Below are 25,655 nucleotides of genomic sequence, written 5' to 3' on the forward strand. Positions count from 1 at the left end.
CAGGTACATAGACCTGCACAAATTTGGCCCCAAAGTGATCGATGACCGGCCTGATTTTGTACAGGCGGTCATAGGCAGGATCACCTTGGGGGGGGGACCTGCTGCATTATCTGCATAATTGTAAAGTGGGGTCTGGTAGATGACGTCCCCATTCCAGTAATGCCTGACACTAGGTTTCTTGACTAGGCCCATATGCCGCACGAGGCCCCAAAACGTCCTCATCTTGGTTGCACAGACCGGAGTCCAGCCACCGGGCTTAGCCAAAAAGGAGCCCAGATTTTGAGCAATGAACTGTGGGGCGTACAGGTTCGTCTGCTCCAACATCAGATTCACAAAGGGATCGCTGAAAAAGACAAAAGTAGTCGTATTCAGTGAAGGCCACTATGGAAATCTGGATTCCTGATTGACCTATAAAATTAGGAATCACGGGCTCAAAACGCTCTGGGGTATACCAGACAAGTTTACCGGTAGGGGGCTCCGGTGGACTTAACTGGTGGGCTGGAAAACTAGTACGAGCCCCAGAGCTTCTCGTACTAGTGTGGGCCACAGGGTCCCTAGCAAGGCGGTCCCCTTGCTCTGCCTGGCGGCGTCTCCGCAGCCTTGGGGTCTCATAATCCTCGCTAGATGATGAGGACGCGGATGACAAAAGGAAAGTGGGGTCATCCTCGTCCTCACTGGGGCTCTCGGACTCGGAGGCAAGCTGGGCATATGCCGCCTCAGCCGAGAACATCCGGCGGGCCATAGGGGAGTGTGTGTGCGTGATAAACTTTATTTAGTGTGCGTGTGTGTGGGGGGACGGGTGTTCGCAAACTTACCCTAAACCTAACAGACTTACCCTAAATCTAACAGACAAAATTTTTTTTAAAAAAAGGGACAAAAAATTCAAACTCGCTGATCAACCGTTCGAAGTTGATCAGCGGTGGGGTGTGCGATGCGCTAACAGTGCCCGGACGCTAAGAGTCCCGGCCACAGTCAGCGTATGCAGAAAAAAATAAAATAATATGCTTGTGCCCCAAAAAAAGTTGGGGGAAGGGGGGCGGGAGGGGGGCAAGCTGCAGCACCTGGGGGGGGGGGTCTAGAGTCAGGGTTAAAAACATGGTGTGGAAAGTGGGAGGGGTTTCCTCAAATCAAGCACGCAATATCTCGGAAACCATCCATTCATTTTTGTAGCACAAACCAGCACAAACGAATGGTGTATTTATTTTTGAAATTAAAAAACATGGGGTGGAAAATGGGCGGGGTTTCAGCAAATCAAGCGCCCAATATCTCGGGAACCAAAGCGGCACAAACGTTCATTTTTGTGGCACAAACCAGCACAAACGAATGGTGTATTTCTTTTTGAAATTTAAGAACATGGGGTGGAAAATGGGTGGGGCTTCATAAAAATCTAACGCGCAATATCTCAGGAACCGAACCGGCACAAACGCTGCACAAACGAATGGTGTATTTATTTTTGAAATGTAAGAACATGGGGTGACAACTTCACACAGGTCTCAAAAATGCCTGTAGCTCCCATGAATCTATGTGCAGCTGTATGCCACCTATAACCAGAGGGCTATTGCGGCCTACTCATTCTGTCAAGGGAGCCATCACTTTTATGACTAACCTGTCTGACGTGATAAAATACAGGGAACCACTGCATTGGACTGTACTTTATCACTTCACTATAATTGCCTGTTTTAAGACAAATAATGGTTCCCCTGCATAAATACCTACCTCTTAGTGCACATTCACACCACTGCTATTTATTTCTGTTGATGAGCAGAACAATGAAAAGTTATTATAACTTCATACAGGATTGCTCACATATAAATCCACAATCAATATAATATAAAGTGCAAGTGCCAGAAGGTAACTCAATGAATACAAGTCTCCCCACTACGTGTCATAATCAGCAATGTTCAGCACCCTAATGCACATATATAATCTCCATATTAGGAATAGTACTTACCCAGAGGTCCCCCCTGAGGCCTTGCAAATAAAAATGTTGTTCTCATCTGTTTTTCTCTGATTATAGGAGTTATCCAAGACTATAAAATGCACCCCATATGCCCGGGCCTTTCACATTGAATTTACTTACCTGGCTCCCCACTCCCTGCATCGGCGCTGCAGCTTCTCCCCGTGCGCGGGTAAAAACATCCGGTGTTGAGGACGAGCCTCTGTTTTGTCCCCATTAATTGTCAATGGGGACAAAATGTAACTGAACAGAAGGGAATGCTCCAAAATACATTCTGTTCTCATACCGGAGAGCAAACCGCCGCTTGCTACAGTTTGCTTTCTATCCTGGGATGCGGAGCAAAACTGATCCGTCATGATCCACAATGCAAGTCAATGGGGATAGATCAGTTTTCTTTGACACAATAGAAAACGGATCCATCTTCCCCATTGACTTTCAAAGGAGTTCATGACTGATCCGTTTTGGGTATGTTAAAGATAATACAACTGGATCCATTCATAACAGATGCAGATGGTTGTATTATCAGTAACACAAGCGTTTTTGCTGAACCCTGCCGGATCCAGCAAAAAACGCTAGTGTGAAAGTAGCCTTAGCTAATTTTCTAGCTTTGCTACAATAGTCTGTTTAAAAGGCAGGAAAGCCTCTCTGCCAATCCACTGTGTGAAAATAATGCTGCGCTCATTGCTGCTGTGTTCTTGCTGTTTACCTACTTTTTGTGCAAGTAAGTATAATTATAGCTCCTTCCTATTCACCTAAAGATACATCATCAGTATAGCAAAGACCGACAACACCTTCAGCGACTTTATTTCACTACTTTGACGTGCAGGTTGGGGGACACCTGTGAAATAGTGACCATAAAGTAATAACCTTCCAATTATCATTCAAAAGAGCGTTTCTACAGGGAGGAACAAAAATGCCAAACTTCAAAAAAGCTAAATTTAGCCAACTAAGAGAGACCATAGGCCTAACTAAATGGGATAAAGTCCTCACAAATAAAAATACAGCCACAAAATGGGATATCTTTAAAAGCAAACCAATGTGGATAAACAGAACTGTAAAGAAAGCAATAAATGAGAAAAAGAAAGCATATAAAACACTAAAACACGAGGGTAGCACGGAAGCACTGAAAAACTATAAGGAAATGTATAATCAAAATGTAACAATATTTTTTGCAAAGAAAATGACATTTTTTACTTTCAGTTGTAAAATTTGGGGAAAAAAACGACATCCATATATAAATTTTTCGCTAAATTTATTGTTCTACATGTCTTTGATAAAAAAAAATGTTTGGGTAAAAGTTATAGCGTTTACAAACTATGGTACAAAAATTTGAATTTCCACTTTTTGAAGCAGCTTTGACTTTCTGAGCTGTCACACATTGTGTCCATAGGAATAGTGGCGCATACACATGGAATAATTGCCACAAATCTAATCCTATAAGAAAGTCTTTTGCTGCATATTATTACCAACTGCTGCTAACAATTTTGCTATGGACTATTTGTGATATACTATTGCTACTGCTACCATTTCTCAATTGCTGCTATATATTATCAACTGGTGAATTGCTGCTATATTATCATTTGTTATATTATTTATCATTGTCACATTGTTCTTAATTGTCGTTATATTGTTGCTATCTATTGTCTTACATATCCATGTTATTTTTAATGACTAAAATTGCCTTTCCATGAACCCATAAATAGAGTGCCTGCTCACTATCTTTATAAAAAAAAAAAAACTTCCATGAACTCACTATGCCATCATGAAATACCTTGGGGTGTCTTCTTTCCAAAATGGGGTCACTTGTGGGGTAGTTATACTGCCCTGGCATTTTAGGGGCCCAAATGCGTGAGAAGTAGTTTGAAATCAAAATGTGTAAAAAAATAAATAAAAATAAATAAAAAATAATGGCCTGTGAAATCAGAAAGGTGCCCATTTGCCCACCTAGGGTGCAAAAAAGTGTAACACATGTGGTATCGCCGTACTCGGGAGAAGTTGGGGAATGTGTTTTGGGGTGTATTTTTACATATACCCATGCTGGGTGAGAGAAATATCTTGGTCAAATGCCAACTTTGTATAAAATAATGGTAAAAGTTGTCTTTTGCCAAGATATTTCTCTCACCCAGCATGGGTATATGTAAAATGACACCCCAAAACACATTCCCCAACTTCTCCTCAGTACGGCAATACCACATGTGTGACACTTTTTTTGCAGCCTAGGGGCGCAAAGGTGCCCAAATTCCTTTTAGGAGGGCATTTTTAGACATTTGGATCCCAGACTTCTTCTCACGCTTTAGGGCCCCTAAAAAGCCAGGGCAGTATAAATACCCCACATGTGACCCCATTTTGGAAAGAAGACACACCAATGTATTCAATGAGGGGCATGCCGAGTTCATAGAAAAAAAAATTTGGGGGCACAAGTTAGCGGAAATTGATTATTTGTAGTTTTTTCTCACAAAATCTCCCTTTCCACTAACTTGAGACCAAAATTTCAATCTTTCATGGACTCAATATGCCCCTCAGTGAATACCTTGGGGTGGGGTGTTTGTACTGCCCTGGCATTTGAGGGTCTCCGCAATCATTACATGTATGGCCAGCATTAGGAGTTTCTGCTATTCTCCTTATATTGAGCATACGAGTAATGAGATTTTGTTTGTTTGTTTGTTTTCTTTCTGTTCAGCCTCTGGGCTGAAAGAAAAAATGAACGGCACAGATTTCTTCATTCGCATCGATCAATGTGGATGAAAAACTCTCTGCCAAAAAAAAAAAAGAGGGGAAAGGCGTCTGCCAGGACATAGGAGCTCCGCCCAACATCCATACCCACTTAGCTCGTATGCCCTAGCAAACACTATTTCTCCATTCGCATCAATCGATGTGGATGAATAAATCATTGCCGGGATTTTTATATATTTTTTTTTATATATACAAAGTGTTTGCCAAAGCATATGAACACCGCCACCTCCTCAGCTCATATGCCTCGGCAAACGTATCTTTTACTGCAGAGGAGAAATCTCGTCTTGCAGCGCCGCATACACTGACTTGTGTGTAATCTGACAGCAGCGCAATACTTCTGTCAGAATGCACATCAGTGCTGCAGCTAGTCGATCAGTTGGTCCACCTGGAAGGTAAAAAAAGAAAAAAACAAAAGAAAAAAAACAGGCCGCAACGCAATAAATTTTATTAACTTTATAATAACTTTAGTACAGAACATATAAACTTTATTTAACTTTTGAAACTGAACGTTAACTTTTTTTGCTTACTGGTGTTTTTGTTTTGTTTTTTTTACCTTTTATAGGACAAACCTCTCCTTCCCCATGGGACAATGTTCAAAGCGCAAATCGCCCAAAGATGTGCTGAAGTGCATTATGCACTTTGTCCCAGGTGAAAGGAGAAGTTTGCAGCAGCTCTGTGTGTGAATGTGCCCTAATAGCCCTGTGTGCCTGTCCTGGTGACATATGATCCCTATTCTAAGTGTACGTGTGTGGTACTTCCAGAAACACTCTCCAAAGCATAGGGCAGAGTGGTCAGGGCAGTCAGGACAGAAATAGCGGGAGTCACGCCTTATTCCACTCCTGCTACAAACACTACATCTTTTTCGGGGTGACGGTTGGGTTGAGGTACCAGGAACGACACTGGGGAAATGTCGCTCGTGTAGACAGCTAACTACACTGGTGAATGGGGCCACGGAACCTCCTGGGTACAGGAGGTTCTCGATGATCTCTTCCTGAAATTTGAGGAAGGATAGTGTTCTCCCAGCCTTACTGTAGAGAACAAAACTATTATACAGAGCCAATTAAATTAAATATACAGACACCTTCTTATACCAGCGTCTGGTGCGTCAGGAAACTAAATGCGGAGACAACATCTGGTCATTGAAGTCCACCCCTCCCATGAGCAAATTATAGTCGTGGACACAGAGGGGCTTTTCAATGACTCTGGTTGCTCGCTCAATTTGGATTGTCGTGTCTGCGTGAATGGAGGAGAGCATGTAAGCGTCACGCTTGTCTCTCCATTTCACCGCAAGCAGTTCTTCGTTACACAAGGCAGCCCTCTCCCCCTTTGCAAGACGGGTGGTAACGAGCCGTTGGGGGAAGCCCATGCGACTAGTTTGCGCGGTGCCACAGCAGCCAATCTGTTCTAGAAACAAATGCCTGAAGAGGGCCACACTTGTGTAGAAATTGTCCACATAAAGATGGTACCCCTTGCCAAATAAGGGTGACACCAAGTCCCAAACTGTCTTCCCACTGCTCCCCAGGTAGTCAGGGCAACCGACCGGCTCCAGGGTCTGATCTTTTCCCTCATAGATCCGAAATTTGTGGGTATAGCCTGTGGCCCTTTCACAGAGCTTATACAATTTGACCCCATACCGGGCGAGCTTCCTTGGGATGTATTGTTTGAAGCCAAGGCACCCGGTAAAATGTATTAGGGACTCGTCTACGCAGATGTTTTGCTCAGGGGTATACAAATCTGCAAATTTCTGGTGGAAGTGGTCTATGAGGGGCCGAATTTTGTGGAGCCGGTCAAAAGCTGGGTGGCCTCTGGGACGGGAGGTGGTGTTATCACTAAAGTGCAGGAAACGCAGGATGGCCTCAAATCGTGCCCTGGATATGGCAGCAGAGAACATGGGCATGTGATGAATTGGGTTCGTGGACCAATTTGACCGCAATTCATGCTTTTTGGTTAGACCCATGTTGAGGAGAAGGCCCATAAAAAAAATTTATTCGGAAACTTGGACTGGTTTCCACCGGAAAGGCTGGGCATAAAAGCTTCCCGGGTTGGCGGTTATAAATTGTGTGGCATACCGATTTGTTTCTGCCACAACTAAGTCCAAGAGCTCCGCAGTCAAGAACAGCTAAAAAAAATCCCAGGGCCGAACCGATCTGAGCTGTCTCAACCCGAACTCAAGACTGGGCGGTGAAAGGGGGAACTAATGGTGTGGCTGAAGTTGGGGGCTGCCAATCAGGGTTTGCCAGCACCTCAGGGATTCTAGGGGGTCTACAGGCCTGTCTGTGCGGTGGCTGCGACGGGGTAACTAATGCATGTGCCACCGTACCAGCTTCAACTGCCCTTCTGGTGCTCGCCACTTCACCATGTTGTACGGCAGTTCTGGTACAAGGTCCAGGGAGGGCTGCGCTGCTGCCCTTGAAGTGGATCCTGCGCAACCTGTGGTCTAGCAACACGGGGCCGGGTACGCCTGGTGGTATCGGGGACCTCAACCTCCTCGTCCGAACTTTGAGTCAGACTGCCACTGCTTTCTACAGGTTCATATTCTGACCCGCTAGATTCGTCAGATGAGGGTTCCCATTCCTCATCCGACTGGGTCAGAAGCCTGTAGGCCTCTTCAGTAGAATACCCCCTGTTTGACATTTGGGCAACTAAATTTAGGGGTATTCCCTGAGACTACCCAAGAAAAAAAGCAAGCCTGTCTTACAAATGGGAGGCTAGCAAAGTACCGGAGGGCTTGTAAAGTGAATGTGCAGTGATTAAAAAAAAAATGTTTTTTTGTCACTGCGGCGGGGCGGGCGTGGGTGAACGCATGTGTGGGCGACCGATCAGGCCTGATTGGGCAAACACTGCGTTTTGGGTGAAGGGCAAACTAAGGTGACACTAATACTATTATAGATCTGACTGTGATCAGTTTTGATCACTTACAGATACTATAAAGTACAAATGCTGATTAGCGATACGCTAATCAGTGACTGCGGTGCGGTGGGCTGGACGCTAAACGATCGCTAAACTACCTAACCAAGGGGCCTAAACTATCCCTAAAACATAACCGTCAATACCAGTGGAAAAAAAAAATGTGACAGTTTACACTGATCACTTTTTTGACTTTCACTAGTGATTGACAGGGGCAAGAAGGGGTGATCAAGGGGTTAATTGGGGTGCAGGGGTGTGATCTGGGGCTAAGTATAGTGTTTGGTGCTACTCACTGTGATGTCTGCTCCTCTGCTGAGACCAACCGACGAAAAGGACCAGCAGAGGAGCAGGGAAGCCATTTAACACATCATATTTTCTAATATGATGTGTTAACTGGCTTCTGATTTTGAGATTTTAAAAATCGCCAGCCTGCCAGCAACGATCATTGGCTGGCAGGCTGGTGACGTGACACCCCTCCCCCCCTCTAACTTTTGCTGGCCGGCTAAGCACGTCAGCTCGCGTCTCGCGAGATGACGCGTATATGCGTGACTGTGAGCAGCGCTCACCGCGATCCTGCATACCGCGTACCGCGATCCTGCATTAGGCGGTTAAAGAGTAATGAGGGGGGAGTCGCAGTGAGCGACGAGGAGAAAGCAAAGCTGTTAAATATTTTTTTTTCTCCAATGTATTCACTGAGGAAAATAAACTGTCAGATGAAATGCTGAATATTGAAATAAATTCCCCATTAAAGTGTCCTGTCTGACCCAGGAAGAAGTACAACAGCGACTTAAAAAGATTAAAATGGACAAATCGCCAGGACCGGATGGCCTACACCCCCGTATCCTAAGGGAATTAAGTAATGTCATAGCCAGACCCTTATTTATGATATTTGCAGATTCTATACTGACGGGGACTGTCCCACAGGCTTGGTGCATGGCAAATGTGGTGCCAATATTCAAAAAGGGTCCAAAAACAGAGCCTGGAAACTATAGGCCAGTAAGTTAAACATCTGTTGTGGGTAAACTGTTTGAGGGATGCTATGTTAGAGCATCTTAACGGAAATAAGCAAATAGCGCCATATCGGCATGGCTTCATGAGGGATCGGTCATGTCAAACTAATTTAATCAGTTTCTATGAGGAGGTAAGTTCTAGACTTGACAGCGGCGAATCATTGGATGTCGTGTATCTGGACTTCTCCAAAGCGTTTGGCACTGTACCACATAAAAGGTTAGTATATAAAATGAGAATGCTCGGACTGGGAGAAAACGTCTAAGTGGGTAAGTAACTGGCTCAATTATAGAAAACAGAGGGTGGTTATTAACGGTACGTACTCGGATTGGGTCACTGTCACTAGTGGAGTACCTCAGGGGTCAGTATTGGGCCCTATTCTCCAATATATTTATTAATGATCTTGTAGAAGGCTTGCATAGTAAAATATAAATTTTTGCAGATGTAGTATACTACTACAGAGGGATCTGGATAGATTGCAGGCTTGGGCAGATAAGTGGCAGATGAGATTTAACACTGACGAATGTAAAGTTATGCACATGGGAAGGAATAATGCAAGTCACCCGTACATACTAAATGGTAAAACACTCGGTAACACTGACATGGAAAAGGATCTAGGAATTTTAATAAACAGCAAACTAAGCTGCAAAAACCAGTGTCGGGCAGCTGCTGCCAATGCCAGTAAGATAATGGGCTGCATCAAAAGGGGCATAGATGCCCGTGATGAGAACATAGTCCTGCCACTTTACAAATCATTAGTCAGACCACACAAGGAGTACTGTGTACAGTTCTGGTCTCCAGTGAACAAGGCAGACATAGCAATGCTGGAGAGGGTCCAGAGAAGGGCAACTAAAGTAATAACTGGAATGGGGCAACTACAGTGCCCTGAAAGATTATCAAAATTAGGATTATTCACTTTACAAAAAAGACGACTGAGGGGAGATCCAATTACTATGTATAAATATATCAGGGGTCAGTACAGAGATCTATCCCATCATCTGTTTATCCCCAGGACTGTGACTGCGACAAGGGGACATCCTCTGCGTTTAGAGGAAAGAAGGTTTGTACACAAACATAGAAGAGGATTTTTTACGGTAAGAGCAGTGAGACTATGGAACTCTCTGCCTGAGGAGGTGGTGATAGTACAATAAAGGAATTCAAGAGGGGCCTGGATGTATTTCTGGAGCATAATAATATTACAGGCTATAGCTACTAGAGAGGGGTCATTGATCCAGGGAGTTATTCTGGTTGCCTGATTGGAGTCGGGAAAATTGGCTTCTACCTCACAGGTGTTTTTTTTGTTTTTTTGTTTTTTGCCTTCCTCTGGATCAACTTGCAGGATAACAGGCCGAACTGGATGGACAAATGTCTTTTTCGGCCTTATGTACTATGTTACTTTGGATCAACTTCAGGCAAAGACACTCCAAAGTAACTTTTAACTAAAAGTGAGATCAGAGAATTGCAACATCCTACAAAGCATACAACTATCTCAATGAAACATGCAACTAGTTCTCTTTCTAGAAAGACAAGAGAACCAGAATGTCTTGAGAGAGACTTGTCTTACTTGGTGGACTTGCCTTGTGGGGTACTCTTTGGAGACAAAAAAAATAATAAACATGAGTATTGTTTGCCAGGCAACACTACTCTTGGTTTCTAGGAAGAGTATATGCAAATCACATATTGGCATACAAATCAAATATTGGCTTTATTTTCTGCTTTGGAAGAAAAGCTAATTTGAATATTTTCCCCAGAAAGCCAAATATATGCAAATAGGTTTGCCTGACAAAAAAAGAAAAGGCTGATATCCTATCTAATGCAAAAATAATTAAGATATGCAATTTATTATTCCTAGAAACCAGGTAGTGTCACCAGGCATACAATAATCATGCATATTGTTTGGTTTCCCTCATGATAAAGAGCAACCCAAAGAACTCCACAAGGCAAATCAACCAAGTAAGACAAATGGCTACCGCTGATTGCTTGGAACTTATGCAGATCAGACATTCCATAGATAGGTTATGTAGATCCTGTATAATACTGAAGTAGTAATAGTTTTGATATGTGGCGCCAAACTCTGGGGGTCTAAGGGTCACATCATCTGGTTTCAGCAACTTTGATCATTTCCCCCTGGACTGTACTTAGTTTGGATGACACAGATTTGTGACCTCGGCCTCTCCAGCACTTGCTTTACAGAACCTTTTGCCAGGTTACATGCCTCAGCGAGAGCCTTCAACTCCTCCTTTTGTGCTGACACAGAGGATGGGAGTGGTTATTTCTTTATCACCTCTGTCAGGGTAGTAATTGCATATCCAGTCTTGTACACCTCTCATGGTGGTATCTGGAACCATCTACAAAAAAACTCAGAATCTGGATTAGGCAAAAAAGCATCTGACTCTCCTCATCCAGTTAACAATGCAGTTTCTGTGTCAGCTTCTGTGATGTCATTTATAGCCCTATAGCCCTAAGGTCACGAACCATCCTATAAGTCACAGGTTGTCTCTGCCCCTCCCAAGTACTGCTAAATCTGAATGTCTAAACTTTGCATTTGAGGCAGACTGAGTGGGTATTGCTTCAGATTTGGCTTCTTAGCACTCCCTGGCAGCCCTTATTTTTACAGAGGTCACTCTGTTTTGTCAGCTGCCCATAATGAGGAAGGTACTGTAGTTAGTACGTCATTATTGACCAGGTTTATTATTATGGGTTAGACCACCATAAAGAACTGCGCACAGTGTTTACAATAGCATTGCTAAGTGGGCTAGTGACTGTAATCTGTGCATCTGAGCCATACTGAATAACTGCCTGTGTAGCTGAGGACGTCTGCTCCTAGTAAATTTACAGGACAAGTATCTGAGACTAAAATTGGTGTCACTAGCTGTTTGTCATGAACCTCATCATAGTAACTCCCCTTACTATTACAAATCGATCTGTTTGCCGCCAGATTCAGCTGGCCTTACCAGCAGAGCTGAGCAACAAGAATAGATATGTCGGTGCTTATTTATAACCTTATATACTTATCTGATAATGGCCCCTGGATACTTCCCTAACTTTCCACCGCAGTAAGCCTGGTATATCCTAGTACACAGTATCTATTCCCACAACCTGTCTCACTGCAGAACTTGTAATCACACAGACCCTATCTGCCCCCGGCTGGGCACACCTCACATGGGTCCAGAATCGCGAGAGAACTAACCCGACTTGCGGGCAGGAACCTGTCACTTGCCGCCTGCTCTCATACGAGCTTCAAAATCATTTTAAAAGGGAAAAAAAAATACATAAATAACCAAAAATATAAACATCATGGGTATCATTATTACCAAAAACACCCATGCTATTAAAATATAAAAATATTTTTCCAATACGGCGAATGGTGTAACAAAAGAGGCCTCAATTTTCAATTTTTTTCATTGCTTCTCTTAACCAATAAAATTTAATAAAATGTGATCAAAAAGTCACACACCCTCCAAAATGGTATCGATAAAAACTACAACCGCAAAAAAAAAAAAAAAAAAAAGTTATGGGGGTCAGAATATGGTCATGTAAAAAAAGAAAATTTACCAGTACATTTTTTTTATTTTTGTTTTATACTACTTACATGACATAAAAACCTAAACATATGCGGTATTGATGTAATCTTACTGACCCAGAGAATAAAGGGCACAGGTCAGTTTTGCAGCAAATGGAACACCATGGGAACAAAACCTGTAAAATGTTTTTTTTCTTTTTTTTCACATTCCACCCCATTTGGACCTGCCCACCGCTTCCCACTACATTGTATGCCATATTAAATGGTGGCATTAGAAAGTACAACTTGTCCCGCAAAAAAATAAGCCCTCATACAGCTATGTGACAGAAAAATAAAGTTATGACTCGAGGTAGATTGGGAAGAAAAATGAAAACACGAAAACTAAAAAAAACTCCAGTATCCTAAGGGTTAAAGAGGATCTGTTGCCACAAAATGCAATCTGATAGTACAACGTTATAGAGCTGGCGAAGCTGAGCCGATTGATATATATTTTTGTGGGAAAAGTTTCAGTAACACCTGTAATTTGTCCATTTATTCCTTTCGGTACAGGAGGGTCAGGATATCAGTGACTGATAGCATTGTGTGTGCATAAAGAGATCGTTGTCAGTCACTGGTAACTCCTCCCTCCTGTACCGATTGTTTGGCAGCCCTGTGAAAAACTGCAAAGATATAAATGTATAAATTACAAGTTTTACTGAATCTTTTCCCACAAAACTATATATCAATCTTCTCAATCAACTGTTTAAATAACTCGTATTGGTCCTATATTATATCCCCTAGAACTGTATGAAAACATTAACAACTGGTTATAACCAATCCTCTGGTCAAATAGGTTTGTCCCCAAACAGTTTGATACTATCAGCCATCATTGGAAAGGCACAATGTGGAAATGTAAGAAGTGCCCCAGGATTGTTTATTTCATGAAGAATATACGTATTTGCTAAAATAGTCATGTCAGGAGACATGACTATTTAAACATTAAAGAAACATTTGGATTACACTGATTTCTCTTTTGCAGGGGTGCAGTATTTTTCAGTAATGAGATACAGCAGTATGCCATTCCTTTTCTTGGGGCAGATCCTTCTGTCGTCAAGAGGACCCAACGTTATCTCCATGAGAATCTGAAGGAGACTCCTGTGAGTTTAAAGTGTGGCAGTGTTGTCTGTATTCATGCAAAAGGTTGGATCAATTTCTGTATGGACGTAGAAAGAAAAACTTTCTTACCTGTATTACCTGTAATTTTGCTTTCCTTAAGTCCTAAGGCAGCACAGAGCAGGATATTTTGTCCCCTAGTCTCCACGCTAGGACCAGCCCACCTAGAATACTAAATTAAGAATTAGCATGTATGTGCTACCTTTGGACTTGAAGAAAGCAAAATTGCAGCACAAAATGGGATGTGGATAGCAAAAACTAAAAATGGAGGGTAAACTTTGCAGAATAGCACTTGAGACACTTGGCCTTCTCTGCCCCATGGCATGGAAGCTGAATGGGCAGATCAGGCCTTACAAAAAAGAGAGGACCCCTTCTATGGTATAATAGAATTTAATTGGTTAATTGTCCTTTCAAGGATGTAGATTATTTCCAAAGAAAATCTGATGGATAGGGGAGGCAGCAGGCAGACATTGTCATTTAAAGAATATAACTTTGGTATCGCTGAGGTAACTCCCAGAGTAATGTCCAAAAACCCTTAGGTAAAGAACATTGGAGACACAATATCTACTCTGGTCACCAATGACCTTATATAAGAGAATAAGGAAGAAGTCTTCTCTGGTCTGGACCAACGTTTCTGGTGATGGGTGGCTGATTAGTTCAGATAGGCTGCCATTTTATCATATACATAAATTTTTAGGTGATATAACATTTAATTCTGTCTGGAGGATCACCCAATATAAACAGTAGGGAGATGAAAAAAATGTACAAGAGAAGAATGAAAAAAAAAAAAAAAAAAAAACTCTGCCTAAAGGAGAAGCAGAAGAACATGGATCCATGGCTATAAGGGTTCATGGACACAACCATATGTTTTTTGCGGTCCGCAAAAAACAGATCTGCAAAAAATACAGATAACGTCTGTGCATTCTGTATTTTGGGGAACGGAACAGCTGGCCCCTAATAGAACAGTACTATCCTTGTCCATAATGCGGACAATAATAGGACATAATATGGAAACTGAATGCACATGGAGTAACTTTTTTTTTTTTTTTTTTCGGACACAATGAAATGAATGGTTCTGCATATGGTCCGCAAAAAAAAAAAAAGGAACGGACACGGAAAGAAAATATGTTTGTGTGCATGAGCCCTAAGGCTGCTTTCACACTAGCGTTCGGGTGTCCGCTCGTGAGCTCCGTTTGAAGGGGCTCACGAGCGGACCCGAACGCAGCCGTCCAGCCCTGATGCAGTCTGAATGGAGCGGATCCGCTCAGACTGCATCAGTCTGGCGGCGTTCAGCCTCCGCTCCGCTCGCCTCCGCACGGACAGGCGGACAGCTGAACGCTGCTTGCAGCGTTCGGGTGTCCGCCTGGCCGTGCGGAGGCGTGCGGATCCGTCCAGACTTACAATGTAAGTCAATGGGGACGGATCCGTTTGAAGATGCCACAATATGGCTCAATCTTCAAGCTGATCCGTCCCCCATTGACTTTACATTGAAAGTCTGGACGGATCCGTCCGAGGCTATTTTCACACTTAGCTTTTTTTTGCCGTTTTAATGCAGACGGATCCGTTCTGAACGGAGCCTCCGTCTGCATTAATATGATCGGATCCGTTCAGAACGGATCCGATCTAACGCTAGTGTGAAAGTAGCCTAACACTGGTAAAATCCAGAAGGCACAACCTTTGAGTGATTTCGGTTGCATCCACAGTTCAGTTGTAAAGTCTGACTATATACAAAAATAAATAGAAAATATCAGAACATGAAATACAGACCAACGAAACCAAGGAGCAATGGTGAGGCTGAAAGGTTCAGAGATCCTAAAGCCTCATTCACTTGTCAGTGATTTCCATCAGTGATTGTGAGCCAAAACCAGGATTTGAGACTCCACAGAGATGAGGTGTAAGGGAAAGATCTGCACCTGTTCTGTGTTTAGAGCCACACCTGGTTTTGGCTCAAAATCGCTGACCAAAACACTGACGTGTGAATGAGGCATAAGGCTAGGTCTACACGACGACATTTGTTGCGCGACAGAAAGTTGCGCGACAGATAGGACGCAACATTTGTCGCGCAACATTTTGTTGCACTAATGTCGCGCGACAATTTTTATAATGGCAGTCTATGGTGTCGCACTGCAACATGCGACATGCTGCGACTACGACGCGACAGTCGCAGAAAAATCCATCTCAAATGGATTTTCTGCGACTGTCGCGTCGCAGTCGCAGCATGTCGCATGTTGCAGTGCGACACCATAGACTGCCATTATAAAAATTGTCGCGCGACATTAGTGCAACAAAATGTCGGGCGACAAATGTCGTCGTGTAGACCTAGCCTAAGGCTACTTTCACACTAGTGTTTCTATTTTCTGGTATTGAGGTCCGTCATAGGTTCTTAATACCGAAAAACGCTTCAGTTTTCTCGTGCATGGCATTGGGGGACACAGCACCATGGGTATATGTCCAACTACCACTAGGAGGCACTAGACACAAAAAGTGTTGGCTCCTCCCAGGTGGGCTATACCCTCTCCACAGGCACGAGGCTATTCAGTTTTAGTCTAGTGTCCGTAGGAGGCAGACCTGTCCTGCTTTTTTGCAGGTTCTGCTGTTTATTTTTATTCTTTTTCTTTTTTTCTCTCTTCCGCAGGTCGGTTTTTTCCACCGTTATACCTGCTGCAGGCTGGGGCTCCATCGTGTTCCACTTTAGTTGCCCCCCCTGCGGGCGCGTACTTCGGTACCATCGCCGGTCACCCAGTCCCCACGGACTGCATCCGCAGTGGCTTGCCGGCATTCCCACGGTTCCCGTGTTGAGTCTGCCGAAGGGGTGACCGTGCTGCGCCCGAAGACAACGGATGGTGAGTATACTCCCCTGTCCCTGTGTCCCTGCCCCAGGGTTAGGTTCCCTTCTGTGGCCAGGGGGATGGGATCCACCTTAGCTGGGGGTCCTGGGGAGCCTCTTCTTTCCTCCTAGCCAACCCCCCCCCCCCCCCCCCCTCCTGGGGGGGTTTATATTCATGGTTTTTCCTCCCTTCTTTTTCCCCCTCGGTTGGTCTTTTCTCTCCTCCCTGGCCACACAGTCTCTCCCTGGCTTCCCCGCTACTTTAGTCCCCGGCTTCTGCCGGGACTAGGCCTCATCTTCTATGGCCTGTCCCCGGCTCCCAGGTGCTCCGTTTGCCCTGATCTGCCTATCCCCAGGTGTCGCTTCTCCCCCCCTACCCTACTCACCTATTTTTATGGTCCGGTGGGCCCTCTGTCGGCCGCGGTTTCCCCCGCCCCCCTTGCTCCATTCCCGGCCGCATCATAAATCGAGGCCCCGGCTTTTGGGCCTGCTAGGCCGCAATCTTCCCGGCCCCTCCCCCTTGCTTCCCGGGCTTTTCTGAGCCCCGCCCGGCCCTCGGGAGGAGCTATCTCCTCTCCCTTTCCTGGGCTAACGTGTTTTTTCTGTTGGAGGGGGTGGTTAACCCCTCGATTGTTTCATGTCCCCTGCAGCCCTACTGACCACCTCTTTTTAGGGAACAAGCTGCTGCTGCTGCACCTCTTTGGGGGACCACTGCGTCCGGGTCAGGATAGACAGCCTCTGCTGGCTGCTTTTTGAGCATCTCTTCCCCCAACAGCTCCTCGGTCGCCACGTGTTTTCACGTGCGTCCGCTGTCTACAATGGCTGCCATGTGGTCAGCCTGTCCCTGCTGGTGTGCAGTACCTCTTCCCAGATCCCATTGTTTTCCCTGAACAATCTTTTTGTGTAGGTTCCCCATGAATGGGTCCCTCCGTGTCAATGCCATGGGAACCTTGGCCGACTCTCCCTAGCAGTGTCGCTGGCACGCTACCAACCCAAATTGCGGCCACCTCTGCCCTCCAGGGTCCTCCCTGCAGATGGGGCATACTCAGTTAGGGGTACCTGCACCCGGGTTCGGCGAGGGGTAGCTCACAGTACACCCTCGGGTGGTCTCAACGGGGTCCCACCCCTCCTCGGCATCCTCGGATCCCCCCCAGGACAGGCCTGAGGCTGGTGACGAATCCTTCCTGTCACCCCATCCGTTGCCTCTGGGGACACCTCTGCACCGATTCCCTCGGAACAGAGCATCAGGCGGTCTTCCTCCATATAGAAGCCCTCTGGGAGGTCAAGACTACGTGCACAGAGGAACCTCTCCTACCTAAACAGGGTTGGTATCACCTCTAGTGGATTTTCGGATGGTGCTCCCCTGACCGCACAGGTATTCAACCGCACAGGTAAGGCAGCCGTCCCCGTGTTTAGCATACTGAGTCACCTACCCGGTGTCTGATACGTACGCCTTCTCCTTAACAGGGGGGTTCCTGCACCACTGCCATAGGCTGTCCCTGACAAGCCTTCCTGGTTCCCCTATACCAGGGGTTATCCCCTACACATTTGAGAGTGTTTCCGTGGGGTCCCCATCCTGGTGTTGGTGTTCGCCACTCTACCTCATTACTGGGAGTTCCTGTTCTGGGCAAGCGGTTAGCTCGGCTATCGCCTCCTGTAGGTTGGTGAGTTCAGAGCAATTGTACAGCCGCCTTGCCCCTTTGCTTAGGTAGTGTACCTACAGAAGCCATTACTCCTGGCTGGCTCTATGGTGTTCCATACAGCACTATTTCTCCCTTCCGGGTGAGATATACAGGCCGCTTCAATTGCCGTTGCAATTGCACCTGTCTGTTCCCAGCCACTTTGCTCCTGTCATAGGTGGAGTACCTACACCATCTCCTGATGCTGTAGCCGATTCCCCTGGCTGGCGCTATGGTGTTCCATGCGACACTATTTCTCCCTTCCTGGGAGAGATACAGGCTGCCTTTGATTGCCGCTGCAATTGCGCCTGTCTGTTCCCAGCCAATTTGCTCCCTTCACAGGTAGAGTACCTACGCCATCTCCGGTGCTGTAGCCGATACCCCTGGCGGGCTCTGTTGTGTTCCATGCGGCAACATTTCTCCCTACGGGCGGAATGTAGAGGCCACTTTCAATTGCCTTAGAATTGCCCCTGTCCGGTTCAGTTACCTGTCTGTTCCCTGCCGCCTTGATCCCTTAACAGGTGGAGTACCTGAGCCATCTCCGGATGCGGTAGCCGTTCCTCCTGTCCGGCTTTATGGTGTTCCATGTGGCATTTTCTTTCCTTACAGGACGAGATATTGAGGCCTCCTCCAATTGCCGTGGCCATTGCACCTACCTCATCATAGTGTGCACCAAACGGCCATCTTACTCCCTTCATGGGTAGAGTCCCTGAACCGTCTCCGATGCTGCAGCCGTTCAACCTGTCTGGCTTCTAGGGTGTACTATGCGGCCCTGTTTCTGTTGCCATTGCACCTACCTGATTGTGGTGTGCACCTGTCTTGTTCTTTGTGGTACCGTGCGGCCCTACTGGGTTCCATTCTTAACGCGGTTGCTGTTGCACCTCTCTGGGTCTAGGGTGCACCATGCGGCCACATTGCTTCGATCTTAAATGTAGTTCCTCTAACACAGCCATATTTCTACTTTACAGGTTGTGTACCTGTACCCTCCGAATGCTGTCTCATTCCCAGATGCTGTGGCTATGTTTCCACTCTCCTTAGTTGGCAACATGCAGCCACTTTACCCATATTTTAGGCGTGTGTTTGTAGTACCCCAAGTGCTGGGCCCTGTGGTGCGGTCTGTAGCTCAGACAGTTTCTGTATTACTGGGTGTTTTCTGCCCACGAGTTCTAATCTGTGCTGCGGTTGTTGGTTCCATCCATTTGGTTCTTCCATACATCTGCCACTCCTTTACTGTCGCGCTCATTGGTCTCCTTGTACCTCTCAAGGCACTGTCTGTACAGGCCCCCTTCGTTCAGCATGTGCATGGTTACCATGTCTGGCAGGTGTGGGCCAGCCCAACCCCCACCTTATCGGTCTACTGCTACTTCTGGTAGCTCCAGTATATGACCGATCTGTCTGATCCGGCGGGTGGTCCTCATTCAACCACGCTCCCTACTCCGTGGCCAGGTGGTTGTTGGCCTTTGTGCTGTAGTTGCTCTTGCCTTCTCTTTACGGTACTACGGTATGCTGTGCTCCGCGTTACCCCATGTTATAGGGGAGTTCTCGCGTTGTTTCCTAATTGCTGAGCGGCCCATTCCTGGTGAAGTACAAGGATCTCCACTGGATCTTCTACCTTGTTTGGACACGTAGCTGGTGGCATCGGCCGCGGTTGCGGTTTTCTGTCATCGTTGGATGTCTGCCACACGGAATCCTTCTGGGTCCACGGTTTTTATCATTGCTGGACGTCCTCCCTGACGGGTCAAGGACAGGACCTCTGAGCGCCACACACACCTGTCTGAATTTTCAGCTGATTGCTCTGGTATCGGACAGGGCCCCGTAGTTCCTTCTGGGTCCAGGTGTTTTCGGTATTCCCTTGTATTTTCTGCTTAGTTGTGCTACATGGCGAAGGGGCAGTCCTCTTGGACCTTGCCGTCGTCTGCACCTGTCTGGTACTTTCTCCCCCCTGGAAGTTTTCTGTATGCCGGTCGCAGCTGGTTTCTACATTTCTATGTAGGCTACCCCGGTTTTTTCATGGCGACTTCTGCATTCCTTATGCATATGGATGTCTGTCGTTTTGTGGTACATCCCGAGCTGCTGTACTTGCCCTCTCTGGGACAATGTTTAAGGTTTGCTGGTCAATATTCTTGGTACGGCTAGTTGTCCATGGCCAATGCCCCTTCCCCTATGGTGGTTTCTTTTCGCCTTTCCTGGATATTCTGGCTTGCGTTGTCTTCTGGTGGTTCAGCTCCTGGTTCCTTGTGAGCCCATACTGGGTACTCCTTTCGGGAGTCCCTGTTCATTTGAGGTCCTCTTTGGATTTGTCTCTTTTTTTCCATCCTCCCACGTCAAGTACCTGGTATTGAGTGGTTTAGTGCTGCGGTTTGCAGTTTCACCGTATGGTCTCCTTCGGGAGGGACCTCCTCCTGTTGTAGGACCTTTCCTCTTTAGGTTTTTTGGAGTGCTCTCCTTCTACTCCCATGTCTCTCAGTCCAGTGTGTCCTGCCGAGGTTGCCTGGCCTGTATTTGGCTTCTTTTTTCCATGATACTTCACATGCCCAGAGTTTCCTCTGGTCTTACGCTTCACGGTGATATCTTGTTTTCGGAGGCTTGTGCCTCGTCTCCTGTTTTTGGGGACGCAGGAGCTATCGTTCTTTTCCTGGTTTTTTACCTACAACCCCCTCCTTCTCCAGGGTTGGCGGTTTCCTCTAGCAGCCTTGGGTTTTCACCTACACCTTTTCACCTACATGGGGCGCTTAGCTTCTTTCCTGGCCTTGCGGTGAGGGGAGTCCCCTCCCTTCACATGTGAGCCTTGCTATGGCTTCCCCCACTCGTTTGGTTTTCAGTGCTTCCCTGTTTCGTTTCTCCCCTGGCCTTTCAGGGGATGGCCACATGTTTTTTGGGTCTGAGACAATGTAGAGCGTTGGGTAGTTTCACCACACGGTGCTGTCCTAATTTTTTCTCCAGCCCTTGGCTGCGCTCTGTTTCCTTTTGCCACCTTCTTGCATTTGGGATTTTCTTCCAGTCATTTGTCCTGGGGTGCTGGCAGTCTTCCCTGCTTCTTCTGAGGTTTCTTCCTTGTTATGGAACCTCTTGCCCATCTCGTGTTTTTTCCCGTTCGGTCACATGGTTCTCCTGCACCTGTATGCCCAACCGGTGGCGCGTCTCTTCTTTTCCCTCCCTCAGGGACTGCTTTGGGACGTCCCATGGTGCTGTGTCCCCCAATGCCATGCACGAGAAAATTGGATTTTTTGTACTCACCGTAAAATCCTTTTCTCGTAGTAGGCATTGGGGGACACAGATCCCACCCTATGTTTTTTCTTCCGCTTCTCCGGGCTGGTCTCTTGATCTTTCCCGGTACGGGAGTTGTTGGTTCCTTGCTTTTCTTCTCTCTCCTACTGCTTTTGGTACAAACTGAATAGCCTCGTGCCTGTGGAGAGGGTATAGCCCACCTGGGAGGAGCCAACACTTTTTGTGTCTAGTGCCTCCTAGTGGTAGTTGGACATATACCCATGGTGCTGTGTCCCCCAATGCCTACTACGAGAAAAGGATTTTACGGTGAGTACAAAAAATCCAATTTTGTCCCTATTCATTGTCAATGGGGACAGAACAGAACGGAATGCTCCAGAATGCATTCCGTTCTCATACCGGATACAAACCGCAGCCTGCTGTGGTTTGCTTTCCATCCTGCTATGCAGAACAAGACTGATCCCACAATGCAAGTCAATGGGGACGGATCAGTTTTCTCTGACACAATAGAAAACTGATCCGTCCCTCATTGACTTTCAATGGAGTTCATAACTGATCAGTCTTCCGTATGTTACAGATAATACAACCGGATCTGTTCATAACAGATGCAGATGGCTGTATTATCAGTGACGGAAGCGTGAATCCCTGTGAAAATGGGAGGATAACAGAATAGATCATATACGCCTGCAGACTGAAATGCCCAACTGCTGATAAAAAGGAAGCAAATGCTTGTAAAATCTAAAACCTTCGGAGAAATGAACAGATCCTAAAATGGAAAGCCGGACACTGACAACAGCCAGGATAAAACCGGAAACCCATAAATACTGCTACATAGGGAACGCTACAATGGTAACAGAGGAATCAGAAAAGACCCCCTGGTAAGATACAGCATCACCGAGGAACCCCAGGGCAAGCAAAATATAAGATGCTAGAGAATCCCTAAGGCTACATATACAGATGTATTGTGCTGTATTGAAACAGGGATCAGACCCTGAAATGGGACAAATAATAAGTGTTTTCAACAATAAATAAAAACACTCCCCTGCAGAACGGAAACGGGACTGATTCGTTTCGCAGCCCATAGACTTCTATTATGACGGAATGAATAACGGAATGCCTCTAAAGGCATTCCGTTATGCATTCCGTCAGAATTGCGTTATGGTCCGTGGTATTGGAATCATAACGGAATTCTGCTTTTACCAGTAAATGAATCGCAAACTAATTTCAAAATATAGTAATGATGTGATCCTGTCTGATATTCCATCATGGCTGAGCAGCCTGAAAGGAAAACTCACAAATATATAGTATTGTAGTGTGAGGCCCCGCTCCCTCACCTCCCTTAGGCAGTAGTGGCAACCAGTCCTTCTCACAATTGTAGGACAGGTTGGCCATTTGAAATCATTCTCGGAAAATAACTTTAATAGACAAATGATTTGAAGAAAATATTCATGTATGACCAAATGTATGTGGACAATTAACCATCACACTTGTTGATGATCTTGTTGGACATCTCAAACATGCAGCCCGACCCACGTTCACGCTTCTGGGAAGGCTTTCCATAAGATTGTGGCATGCCTGAGCATTAGTGAGGTCAGGAACTGATGTTGGACTCGCAATCAAAGTTCTAATTTGTCCCAAAGATGTTCAAGGGGTTCTGCAGTTTGTTTAAACTGATCTATCCTCTGAATAGATCATTGGCATCTGATCGGCGTGGGGTCCGACACCCGGGACCCCTGCCGATCAGCTGTTTTGAGAAGGCAGTGGTGCTCCAGCAGCGCCGCGGCCTTCTCACTGTTTACCGCTGGCCTAGTGACGTCACGACTAGTATTAAATGGCCTGGGCGCGGCTAAGGCTACTTTCACACTAGCGTTCGATCGGATCCTTTCTGAACGGATCCGATCATATTAATGCAGACGGAGGCTCTGTTCAGTACGGATCCGTCTGCATTAATAACTTAGAAAAAATTCTAAGTGTGAAAGTAGCCTGAGCAGATCCGTTCAGACTTTCAATGTAAAGTCAATGGGGGACGGATCCGCTTGAAGATTGAGCCATATGGTGACATCTTCAAGCGGATCCGTTCCCATTGACTTACATTGTAAGTCTGAACGGATCCGCTCGCCTCCGCACGGCCAGGCGGACAGCTGAACGCTGCAAGCAGCGTTCAGCTGTCCGTGCGGAGGCGAGCGGAGGCTGAACACCGCCAGACTGATGCAGTTTGAGCGGATCCGCTCCATTCAGACTGCATCAGGGCTGGACGGAGGCGTTCGGGCCTTCAAACGGAGCTCACGAACGGACCTATGAACGCTAGTGTGAAAGTAGCCTAAGATGGATCATCAGTTTAAACAAACTGCAGAACCCCTTTAAGTGGGGTTGAGCCCAGGACTCTCTACAGGTCACTGGTGATATTCCACACCAAATTTATAAAACCGTATCTTTATACACAGGGGCACAGTCATGCTGGAACAGTGGAACTTCTCCAGACTGTCGCTGCTAAGTTGGAAGAATAAATTGCCTAATATTATCATTCACTAGAAATAAGGGGCCTAGCCCATAGCCTAAGAAACAGGTCCACGTGCTTAAGCCCCCACAACATGCCCTGTGCATTCCAGGAGGTAGTGTGTTATTTTTGGCATCTGCTAAACCCAGGTTCGTCCATCGGACTGCCAGATAGTGAAACCTGGTGCATCACTATTGAGAGCAGATCTATTGGCACTGTACTTTAGGCTACATTTCACACAAACCAGTTTTTCATGGCCATTTTTGCATCCGTTTTCTGGTCATCTGGCCGTTTTGCGTCCATTTTTAACAACTGTTAAAAATGGACCTTAAAAATAGATTATTTTCATTGGTTTATTTTTGTATTTAAATCCCAACCCCTGAAGTATACATAATGTCCCCAGTAGTCCGCAGCATTAATAATGTCCCCTAGAGTGGCCCCAGCAGTAATAATGTTCCCCAGAGTGTGGCCCCCAGCAGTAGTAATGTTCCCCAGAGTGTGGCCCCCAGCAGTAGTAATGTTCCCCAGTGTGGCCCCCAGCAGTAGTAATGTTCCCCAGAGTGTGGCCCCCAGCAGTAGTAATGTTCCCCAGAGAGTGGCCCCCAGCAGTAGTAATGTTCCCCAGAGAGTGGCCCCCAGCAGTAGTAATGTTCCCCAGAGAGTGGCCCCCAGCAGTAGTAATGTTCCCCAGAGAGTGGCCCCCAGCAGTAGTAATGTTCCCCAGAGAGTGGCCCCCAGCAGTAATAATGTTCCCCAGAGAGTGGCCCCCAGCAGTAATAATGTTCCCCAGAGAGTGGCCCCCAGCAGTAATAATGTTCCCCAGAGAGTGGCCCCCAGCAGTAATAATGTTCCCCAGAGAGTGGCCCCCAGCAGTAATAATGTTCCCCAGAGAGTGGCCCCCAGCAGAAACTATGCACATTTTTTTTTTTTTTTTTTTTTTTTTTTTTTACCCTATCCACTTGTACACGCAGAGGCAGTCAGTCATTCCTCTTTTAATGCTGAAGGACCTGCTTTCCCAGCATGATGACATCACCATGTGCTCCTAGCAATCATGCTGGGAGTGTAGGTCCTTCAGCATCAAGAGAACGGCTGATGTGGCGAATTATTTATTTATTTATTTTTTTTTTTTTTTTACACTTAAAAGGCCATTTTCCACTAGTGTACCTATTTTAGCAACTGTTAGATGGGTGCACTCCTGTCTAATGGCTGTTAAAAAATTGTCCCATTGATTTCAATAGGGTCTGTCTGGCCATTTAAACAGCCAAAAATAGGACAATTCCTTTTTTTTGACGGCCGCTATTCACTGGCCAGTAAAATAAAAAATGGCCATGTGACTTGCCCCATTCACTTCAATTTCTTCTAAATGTGGCCGTGTGACGGCGGCCAGTACAAAAATGTCTGTCACAAATGTGAATGTAGCCTTACACCATTTCACCTGACTTTGTGCTTGGTGATCTTAGGCTTGTATGCAGCTTTTCCACCATAGAAACCAATTCCATGAAACACAGTAATTTGGAAAGATGTCCAGTGTGTCCACATATTTGGCCATACAGCGTGTCTGCCTACAACTTCTATATACTTTTTTACACACATACATATTGTACATTTAACATTTCAATTTCAGTGTCCATGTTGCAGGGTACGTTGTACCAATAAGTAGATATTTGTATCTAAGAAGTCTCTGATTTAATACATTTGCAGCAAAGATGGAATCATTCTGGTTTTCCTCCTAGGTGCAGTATTCTGCTTATGTAGCAGTGGGTGGTATCGCATCTGTTATCCGGTTAATGTTTGCAGGGTTCCTCTTTTTGCTATTCACCAAATTTAGTTTTGGCCGGAAACTTCTGATAAAAGTAAGTTTTGTTTTTTAGTGTTCCATGTAAATTGCTTGTTAAAGTGGCTCTCCCATTGCAAAGATTTATTCTCAATTTACAGGATAGAGGATAAGTGTCTGATCGGCAGGGGTCCACTCTATCTCTTGCATCCCCATGGAGTTGCATTGAAACAGTGGTTTGGATAGTCAGCTCCTTCCTGATCAGTTATGCGGTTATTCTGGATATTAGCTACGTTTTTGTAATGGTACAACCCCTTTAAGGAAGTGTCTTTAGGGAGCAAAATAGTGATAGAAATTTTGGATCGCCTATAAT

General features: G+C 45.8%; 1 protein-coding gene across 1 annotated transcript in view; it reads left to right on the forward strand.

Annotated features, from left to right (window-relative positions):
* The window catches only part of SCCPDH (saccharopine dehydrogenase (putative)), a 131,646-nt gene that overhangs the window by 62,944 nt on the left and 43,047 nt on the right, over window positions 1-25,655 (forward strand). The window contains exons 7-8 of the mRNA XM_044290352.1: window positions 13,147-13,264; window positions 25,242-25,361. Coding sequence (XP_044146287.1) covers window positions 13,147-13,264; window positions 25,242-25,361 — 238 coding nt within the window. The remainder of the gene's footprint in view (window positions 1-13,146; window positions 13,265-25,241; window positions 25,362-25,655) is intronic.

Source organism: Bufo gargarizans, chromosome 4, assembly GCF_014858855.1.
Source record: "Bufo gargarizans isolate SCDJY-AF-19 chromosome 4, ASM1485885v1, whole genome shotgun sequence".
In the NCBI taxonomy this organism is placed as follows: Eukaryota; Metazoa; Chordata; class Amphibia; order Anura; family Bufonidae; genus Bufo; species Bufo gargarizans.